The sequence below is a fragment of the Kogia breviceps genome, chromosome 12 (assembly GCF_026419965.1).
Source record: "Kogia breviceps isolate mKogBre1 chromosome 12, mKogBre1 haplotype 1, whole genome shotgun sequence".
NCBI classification, from domain to species: domain Eukaryota; kingdom Metazoa; phylum Chordata; class Mammalia; order Artiodactyla; family Physeteridae; genus Kogia; species Kogia breviceps.
In genome coordinates this window covers 41,715,665-41,725,454 of record NC_081321.1, presented here as the reverse complement: position 1 = coordinate 41,725,454, position 9,790 = coordinate 41,715,665, and the positions used below count along the sequence as shown (strand labels likewise).

General features: G+C 50.3%; 1 protein-coding gene across 1 annotated transcript; it reads left to right on the top strand.

Moving 5' to 3' along the window:
* Positions 1-2,067: 2,067 nt before the first annotated feature.
* On the top strand, positions 2,068-9,359 carry LOC131767094 (keratin, type II cytoskeletal 4). Its single transcript, XM_059082151.2, has 9 exons — positions 2,068-2,538; positions 4,186-4,400; positions 5,357-5,417; positions 6,476-6,571; positions 7,094-7,258; positions 7,525-7,650; positions 8,083-8,303; positions 8,557-8,591; positions 8,700-9,359. Exons 1-9 carry the CDS (start codon positions 2,077-2,079, stop codon positions 8,879-8,881), a joined length of 1,563 nt encoding a protein of 520 aa, XP_058938134.1. The 5' UTR covers positions 2,068-2,076; the 3' UTR covers positions 8,882-9,359.
* The last annotated feature ends 431 nt before the right edge of the window (positions 9,360-9,790 follow it).

Genomic DNA, 9,790 nt, shown 5'->3' with positions numbered 1-9,790 from the left:
GCATCCAGGGGTCTGAGCTCTGGGCTCCCACTCAGGCTGTGGTCCTGGCCACCTCCCACCTCCTCTCGGGGCAGGAAAGCAATCAGATCTCAGCTCCTCCAAAGGGTGGCTCTAGGTGTCCCCTGTTCCTACAGCTGCAACCCCAGCCATGCACACCAGGGTGAAAATCGGTAGACCCTGGGATGCTGGTGCCCTCAAAGCCTCTTGTAGGAGATAGTCCTGGCTCTAGAATGCTCACTTACTACAGGTGGACAGACTATCCCTTGGGCTCTCTCCCATGGACCTTTGATGGGGCCCAGGGGTTCTCCTGTCCTCCCTGCCACAGCACTTCCACCCATTCTCCATTTACTTAGAGGCCACCCAGGCAGGGGCAGGCAGAGCCCAGCAAAGGCTGAAGTAGATGGGGACAGATGGTGGGGTGCAGCTCAGAGGTAGAGGGAAGAAGAGGGCAGGGAGAGGCAATGAGAGTGGAGGTGGGGAGAGAGGAGCTGGCCAGAGGAGAGAGCTCCCAACCAGTCCAGCCTCCCCTGCAGCCCAGTCCCCAAGACCTGCATCCACTGACCACCCTCTTCTCAACCCACGGGCCCGCCCTGCTCTCTCTCTTTGCACAGGATGGGCTGCTCATTTTTTGCGGTGGCCAGCTTTCATTCGGTCAGGGTCAGCTCAGGCCTGTGGGAATTATGTAGGCCCTCATCGCTGCTGTTCCCCAGATTCGGAATAGCAGTCTCATTAGGGATTGAGAAAAGGGATGAGGTTTCATCTAATTTCTCCTCAGAAGTGGCAATGGCAAAGCCCGGGCAGGATAAGAATGAATGCCTACTGACCTACTATGTACCAGGCACTGCAGATACATCATCTCATGAACTGTGAGGCAGGCGTCCCATATGATAGATGAGAGGATGGGTTGAATGGGTTCAGAGAGGTTAGGTGACCTGCCCAAGACTGCACAGCCAGTTAGTGGCAACAGGTGGGATTTGAACACAGATCTGTTGTACTCAGTGGGGAAGAATTTAAGTTAGAGCTTAAAACTAGGGTTTTGTATTTGAAAACATTGCTCTGGGCAGAGGCTCATAGGTTTTACCGTTCTGCCAAAGGGGTCCCCGGCACCTTGGAACAAAAAGTTCCAAGCTCCTGCCCTGAATGCCAGGACTGTTATGGGAAAATAGAACATGGCCTGTTCCGGTGGAGCCAAGCAAACAACTGGGCAGCAAACTGAGTAGCATGGCGCACACAATAAGGACCCAGCCTGGAGAATGCTGACCTAGAGTCCTGCCAACCCAGACTGGAAGCCCCGAGAAGGAATGTGAGTCTTGAGGGCCCAAGGCAGAGTCACCTTTCTTCTGTCCCCAGCTCCACGCCTGGCACATAGTAGGTTCTCAATAACTGTGTGTCAAGTCGAGGTGAGTCTTGATCTAGGTTTGGAAGGCTAGAAGGCTGGAATATGGATTTCCCCTTTTGTATGACTACATGGGGCCAAGTGCACATGGAAGAGGAGTAATGGTAGTGACAGATAACCGTGCAGGCTCTGCCGGTTTACAGAGCACTCATTCTTCTTAATCTCAGGATCTTGACAGAAGGTGAAGGCAAATATTTGTAGTATTTCCAATTTATGGGTGAAGCAACTGTGCCCCAGAGAATGACTTGCTGCAGGTTTGCAGAGCGTGCATTTGAAGTCAGGCCGGCAGCTTCCAAATTCTGCGGAGTGAGCGACAGAGAGATGGGTTGTCTTGTCTGGAGCAGGGAGGCCCCTGGAGGCTGCTCAGATGGGAGTACAGTGGGTGGGGGGCCTGTGACCCAGGAGGCCCTGTGTCACTGGTTCAGCTACTCCAGGCAGAGAGCGTGCCCTCCGAATGACTTCTGTAGGTGTGTTTGTGACATGTTCAGCAGGTGTAAGAAGGATGGGCCAGTGCCAAAGGCCAAGCCCAGAGGTGTTTCAGATTTTTCCCTTTATGCCTCTGCAACCAAGCCCTGCTCTCCAGCACATATAAGAGACCCAGGCTACGGCTGTGGCAGTCAGTGGCCTGGCCCTTCTCACTTCTCCCTGACAACTCTGAGCGTGTTCCTCTCTCTCCAGCCATGCTCATCAGACAGCAAGGTGTCCGAGGCGGGCCCCGGGGCTTTAGCGGGGGCTCAGCCATCGTAGGTGGAGGCAAGAAGGCAGCTTTCAGCTCGATCTCCATGTCTGGGGGCACAGGCTGCTACTCTTCCCGGGGCTTCGGCAGCAGAAGCCTCTGCAACCTCGGGGGAAACAAAAGCATGTCCGTCGGCACGGCTGGGTGCTGGCAAGGCGCTGGGTTTGGGGCTGCTGGAGGTTATGGGGCTGGCTGCTTTGGCCTTGGACTCGGGGGCTCCTTTGGTGGCCGGGGTGGTGCTGGCTTCCCTGTGTGCCCTGCTGGAGGGATTCAGGAGGTCACCATCAACCAGAGCCTGCTGACGCCACTCCACTTGGAGATTGACCCTGAGATCCAGAAGGTCCGGACCGAGGAGCGGGAGCAGATCAAGACCCTCAACGACAGGTTCGCCTCCTTCATCGACAAGGTGAGCTGGTCCCTTGGTCAGAGAAGGTGGTAGAAGCCAGAGTTTCTGAGTCCTGGCGTCTCAGACCTGAGCCTGCTGCAGACTTGGGAAAACTGTGAACTTCTCTGGGCTGCTGTTTCCACCCTCCCCACCCCCCCCCAGTTCAGAAGATTCATTACTCTTTCTCTTTTGTCCCATGGCTGGTGGGAAATCAGGCTGCTCAAAGCAGTTCAGTACTTGGATTTCCTGACATGCTATGTGTTACTGGGCAAATCATTCAACTTTTCTGGGTCCAGTCACCCCAGCTATAAAGTGGGTTCCTTGTTTCCCTGCTTCTTCTCAGATTTTGGTTTCATAAATAATATGGCTAATAATACAATCGTTAATTAATTATAGTTAATATAATAGCGTAACAACTGGCACTTCTGTTGTCAGAGCAGAAGAAAACCGGGCTGGTTTCCCAAATGAGAAACGGACTGACTCTAATGGCAGATTAGAGTTCCTGGTAGGACCTTGGAAGGCTATTGTGTTCATCCTCCTGACTCTGGCAAAATCGCTCATTTCTGGGTCTGTTTGAAGAGGATAGGGGATGGCTCTCTGATTTTCTTTTCTGTAGCCCACTTCCCTTCTCCACGCAAGGTCTGGAGGTTCAAGTCTTTTCTGCTGTATGCTGTGCTTCTGTATGATAGCAAAGAGATTAGTTCCAGAGAGTCATTAATCCAAAGATGAATGACTGAATAGATGGCTGCAGCACATTTGCCCAGGGTGCCCTGGTTCTCTGTGCATCGAAGTCTTAGTTCTCTTAGATGAATGGGGCAAGAAGGAACAATCTTGGAGTAGATCGACTGGGGATATTTGCTCTTGCTAGTTTGAATTAACCCATAGCAGCTTAAAAGGGCTTTATTGTGAATCTAGGACCTATAGATGTGAAAGTAAGACCAAGGGTTGGGTGCTTCCTTGTCTAATCTCCCATCATTAGTTTAAGTTCAAACTGTGATCAGTCACCCTTACCTGCTTTTCTTTCAATTCTGAAGCACCTGAAGTGGAAATGTCATGCCAAACCTTGGTTTACCTGGCTAGATCTCTTCCGAGAGGGAAAGTTCAGGGAAGTCCCCTTGCAGCAGTGAGTCTATGAGACTCAGAATATATCTAGGGCTTGATCTTAAATATTTATACTCAGTTGTGCACAGGTTCACAGGGACACACCAGGCCCATTTATAAGAAAGCTTGTTGAAAACATCTTCAGTGAATTTATCATTCCTTTGCTTTGGATCAGGATCACTTTGAATGCAATAGCCCTTAGGCTGTGGTTGTATCTCCTAAATTTGTTTTATTTTATTATTTCATAGAAGTTCAGTATTCTCAGCAACTCATCCCTTCTCAGTAACTCTGGATCCCTGTGGTCGGGAAGTTGTTCTTGCTGCACAGTCAGGCCCCGATGCTTGGGCTCTGCTCTGCTCTTCCCAACACACGTGGCCCACTTGCTGCTATGGAGCGGGGCCGCCATGTTGACCCCAGCACATAGTGCCTGGAGTTGCAACATGGTGGCCCTACGAGGATGGCTCTTGGGCTCCCTGCTCAGCTTGGATTGACTGGGATGGTGTTGGCCAGCCCTCCTGCCAGAGATTCAGGCCCTCATCGGTTGGTTGGTGCCTGTGTTAAATACAGGTGCGGTTCTTAGAGCAGCAGAACAAGGTTCTAGAGACCAAGTGGAACCTCCTTCAGCAGCAGACGACAACCACGTCCAGCAAAAACCTTGATCCCTTCTTTGAGTCCTACCTCAGTGCCCTGAGGAAGCAGGTGGATACCTTGACCAACAACAAAGGACGCCTGCAGTGTGAACTGAAGATCATGCAGGACAGTGTGGAGGATTTCAAGGCCAAGTATGTGGGGAGGGGATGCGACAATCTGCCCAGCCATGCCCCAGGCCTCCCCGGGCTCCTCTTCATCATTTAGAATCTCAGGCTCTGAAGAGACCCCAAAGGGTCAGGGAGGACCTCCAGTCTGTTCCCATGCTTCTACATGGTCACTTTTTTAATGGGGTGAGGTCTAGTAACCCTAAGTTGTCCCAAACAGAAAATGAGTGATGTGTTCAGAGAGCTGGGATTGCCATATACAAATAAGATAAAAAACCAAACAGATGGAAACTAATATAGCAGGGTTAGAAGAATACAGGCTGTAGAGATAGATGGACCTGCTTGGCATACTGATTCCTTCACTTACTAGCTGTGTGATCTTGGGTGACTTGCTTAACGTCTCTGAACCTGTTTTCATCATCTTTAAAATGGGGATAATAGTTCTACTTTATAGGTTGTGAGAATTAAATGAAATTAAATGAGATAGAGAAAGCTGGTAGCATAGTGCCAGACATAAAATGAACATTGAATGCAGAGTAGCTCTTATTATGCTCATTATGGGATGGAGCTGTGAAAAATTCCAGCTCCCTCTCTCAATTCACTCTCACACCAAACAAAAAGAACTGGAGTACTGGCAATCCTCCTGAGAATTTAATCCACCCAATGGCCAAAGGACAGCCCTTCTATGGAAATAAAATCAACCAGATCATTGCTGGTTCTCCTCCTCACATCTTATCTCTTGCAAACAGTCTTTTTAAGATTTGGTTTTCACTTCTCTGAGTGAACTAGGGTCTAGACTGGTACCTCATATGCTGTAATTACTCAATAAATGTAGGTGGAATGAATATCTGTATGAACATGGGAAAATGTAGCCAATTAGATGGATTTTTCCAGATAGTGAGACGTTTGAAAACCAGCAGGAGAGAGTGAGAAACACTAGCTCACTGTGGGGCTTTTGTCTTTTTGCATCTTCCCATCCCCAGGTATGAAGATGAGATCAACAAACGCACAGCTGCTGAAAATGACTTTGTGGTCTTAAAGAAGGTAAGGGTTGAAGGAGGGTAGCGACGTGCTCCTACTTCCCTCGGGAGTGGCCTTTGGCTTGAATCATGGGTTCGGTCCATCTCTCTTATCTCCACCCCACTTGGTACTATCCAGATCTCACTGAACTAGGAATTTTTTTTTTCTTATAATTTTTTTATTTTCCATGTTAAATCTTTTTTTTTTAAACATCTTTATTTGAGTATAACTGTTTTACAATAGTGTGTTAGTTTCTCCTTTACAACAAAGTGAATCAGTTATACATATACATATGTTCCCATATCTCTTCCCTCTTGTGTCTCCCTCCCTCCCACCCTCCCTATCCCACCCCTCTAGGTGGTCACAAAGCACAGAGGTGAACTCCCTGTGCTATGCGGCAGCTTCCCACTAGCTATCTAATTTACATTTGGTAGTGTGTATATGTCCCTGCCACTCTCTCACATCGTCACAGCTTACCCTTTCCCCCTCCCCATATCCTCAAGTCCATGCTCTAGTAGATCTGTGTTTTATTCCCGTCCTACCACTAATCTCTTCATGACATTTTTTTTTCTTAGAGTCCATATATATGTGTTAGCATACGGTATTTGTTTTTCTCCTTCTGACTTACTTCACTCTGTATGACAGACTCCAGGTCTATCCACCTCATTGCAAATAACTCAGTTTTGTTTCTTTTTATGGCTGAGTAATATTCCACTGTATATATGTGCCACATCTTCTTTATCCATTCATCTGTCGATGGACACTTAAGTTGCTTTCATGTCCTGGTTATTGTAAATAGTGCTGCAGTGAACATTGTGGTACATGACTCTTTTTGAATTATGGTTTTCTCAGGGTATATGCCTAGTAGTGGGATTGCGGGGTCATGTGGTATGAACTAGGAATTAAGGCTGTGAAAAAAAGCCCATTTGGATAATTAACTTCCATGTCTGCAGGTGGCTTTAGGGGCAGAATAGGCCAAATGATTAGTCCCCCGCCACCTCACCTGGTGCTGTCACATAACACTCCCTGCCCCCTATTGGAATGCCTGTACCTTGTCTCTTATCCTCCCCCTTCCTCTGCAGGACGTGGACGCCACCTACCTGAACAAGGCGGAGTTGGAGGCCAAAGTGGAGGCCCGTAATGATGAGATCAACTTCCTGAGGGTCCTCTATGCTGCGGTGAGGACTCCATTCCCCACCCCCCCATTCAGGGAAGGGGTTCCTCCATCTGTGAGGTTGCTGGTCGGAATCCCTTACTTCAGGGCCGTGGGCTCTCAGCAAGGTCATGGATAGAAAGGGTTGAAGTGAGACATTCAACTGAGAGGTCTCAAAACCAGAGGTTGTCTTAGAAGATTAGGTCTAAAGATTGCAAGGGATAGAATTTGTTGCCGTCTAGCATTTCTCTGGTGAAACAGACCCATTCCCTTCCCTTCCATGCAACGTACTCAAGGCCCCCTGACCTGGAGTAGCTTAGGGAGCAGTAAAGACTACAAGCATTGCTTTTCTGTCTTGAGATATCACCAACCACTTGATTTCTACATAGAAATTTACCCCTCCTCCCTCTCTGTACACTTTGGGAATGCCAAGTTGGCTTCCATCTGAGCCCGTGGCATGGCCATTTCCACGGTGATGGCAGGTCTCTGGTGTCAGAGATTAGGGAAGACTCTCGAGGAGGCCTGATGTGAGACATTTTCCCTGCAGGAGCTGTCCCAGATGCAGACCCACGTCAGTGACACGTCTGTGGTCCTGTCCATGGACAATAACCGCAGCCTGGACCTGGACAGCATCATCACTGAGGTCCGTGCCCAGTACGAGGAGATCGCCCAGAGGAGCAAGGCCGAGGCCGAGGCCTTGTACCAGACCAAGGTGGGTGTCGGGGGTCTCTCAGGAGCCGAGAGTGGCTTCTGGGGCTCTGCTTTTGATGTCTGTGAGCAGACAATCATCAGCTCGAGCCCAAGAGAAGTCAGGGGTAAACTGATTCTTCTGGGTGTCACTGATCCTGGTCTGCCTGGAGATAGCATGACACTTTGTATTATGCCTGCCACCTGTGGCTATTCTTGCTAAGTCCACTTGAGAATAGACTCTACCCAAACACCCCTGACCCCTGCTTCCCTATGTCTCCTGGGTCTTAGGTCCAGCAGCTCCAGGTCTCAGTCGAACAACATGGTGACAGCCTGAAGAACACCAAGAAAGAGATTTCAGAGCTTAACAGGATGATCCAGAGGCTGCGGGCTGAGATCGAGAATGTCAAGAAGCAAGTATGTGTCACCTCTACCTGGCCTCGGTACAGGGCCAGGGGCCTGAGGCAGATGTCTCCACAGTAGACAAGCAGATAAGGCATCAGACCAGAAGATCTTGAGCTAGTCTGAGGGGATTTGTAGCTCTTTGCATAAGTCATACCCAGATCTTTTCAGCAATATCCTAGTTAACATGACATGATAACCTCAGCAAATAAGTTTTCTTGGATCTTTTTCATTGGTTTTGCTCATTTTATCTAATCAGTCTGGTGGGGGCATTGGTAGACTCTAGCTGGAGTGAATAAGATGCATAAGAGTCAGGGAAGGTGGGGAGAAGGCCCGACAGAATCCTGACATCCTAACCCAAGCACAGCTGCTACAGGACAGGGGACAGATTTAGAGGTCTTAACAGCAGGACCCTGGTGATTGCCTGTCCCGTGCCCTTGTCCGCAGTGCCAGACTCTGCAGGAATCCGTGGCTGATGCAGAGCAGCGTGGGGAGGTGGCCCTGAAGGATGCCCACAGCAAGCGCACAGAGCTGGAGGTCGCCCTGCAGAAGGCCAAGGAGGAGCTGGCCCGGATGCTGCAGGAGTACCAAGAGCTCATGAGTGTGAAGCTGGCCTTGGACATTGAGATTGCCACGTACCGCAAGCTGCTGGAGGGCGAGGAGTACCGGTGAGGGGGGCTAAGGCAGGGTGGGAACAGGAGGAAGGGAGAGGGTCCAGAGCCATGGCCAGTCCGGGACACCTCTGCTGGACCACTTGCTTCTATGCTGGTGTGTTATGAATCAGGATGGTGTTATATGACAGGTTCACATTCAGGCCTCAAATCTGGCTCCTGGAGGGTGGGAGGGTGTTTGACACCTGCTTGTTGAACGAAGTGTGGCTCCAGGCTCGCTGAGGCTCACTGCTCTTTTTGTCGCCCACAGAATGTCTGGAGAATGCCAGAGTGCCGTGAGCATCTGTAAGTACCGTCTGCCCCTGCTGTGGCCATTTGTTCACCCTGGTTTGGGGTGAGATTCCTGGTTTCCAGCACTGTTGGAACGACCTTGTCCTTGTCTTTCTCCCGCAGCTGTCGTTGGGGGTGCTGCCAGCGCAGGAGGCGTTGGTGGAGGGTTAGGAAGCTGCTCCGGATTTGGCCTGGGTTCTGGCTCCGGAAGTGGTTTTGGGTTTGGTGGTAGTGTTGGTGTCGGCAGCAGTTCCAGCAGCAAGATCATCTCTACCACCACCCTGGCCAAGAGATCCCACCGATAGAGGAGATGAGATCCCTGCAGTCACCTGAGGCCAGCCTGGCCCATGCCTGGTGTATCTGCTTCCTTCACCCCCACCTCCACCCTCCCTTCCTGGGGCTCGTCTTACCAATGTCGCCTCAGTGCCAGGGTGTGGACTCTGCCCTCTTGGAGTTTGGTAGCTTCTTCCTAATTTGGGCTTGCTGACCCAGCTGGAGTGGGAGAGGTGTCAGCTGACTCTTCACCTCCCATGGACAGAGGAGAATCCAACCAGGCGCTTCATCTCCAGAATTATTACGGTCACATATATCCCCTCCCAGCCCAATGCCGCCTCCTACCAGATCCCGGATCTCGCTCTACATCAGGACCAAACTCCTTCTGCATCACTTAGCCGCAACTGACCCTGCAAGGTCAGGACAAGGCCCACTCAGCACCCTGTCCACCTCTTCTCCTTCCCTCTGTCCATGTTTGGGTGAATCTTCAATAAAAAGCTTTTGTCATTCACTTTGAGCAATCGTGTTTGTTCCTTGGGGAGAAGTCTCCAGAATTCAGGTGAAAGTGAAGGAGGCTGGGGCCTGAGGGATCTGTCTGTCCAAATCAAGGTTATCAGCTAATTTCTCAGATCTCTACTTCTAAGTTGCCCAGATTATTGGGAGAGAAGGGTCATGTGTGGAGCGTGAAGGCTGCCTACAGAACAGCAGCACAGTCTCAAAGCAACCAACAGTTATCTGAAGATCATCCATTGCAGGCAATCAGGGTGGGGCCGTCTCAGTGCTGAGACCCAGGAGTATCTGGCGGGAAGGGGTGCAAGTCTGGAGGTGTGGGGTGTAGGGCAGGTATGGGGACAGGCAGTCAGAGGTCTCCACTGAATATAGAACAAGAGGTTAGGGAGCTTAAGGGGAGTTTATGCTCAGTGTCTAGCAAGGCCCTGTCT

Coding starts and splice junctions, on each gene's coding strand:
- LOC131767094 (XM_059082151.2), top strand. CDS start 2,077: ATGCTCATCAGACAGCAAGGTGTCCGAGGCGGGCCCCGGGGCTTTAGC. Junction 4,401..5,356: donor GTGGAGGATTTCAAGGCCAA/GTATGTGGGGAG, acceptor TCCCATCCCCAG/GTATGAAGATGAGATCAACA. Junction 6,572..7,093: donor TGAGGGTCCTCTATGCTGCG/GTGAGGACTCCA, acceptor TTTTCCCTGCAG/GAGCTGTCCCAGATGCAGAC.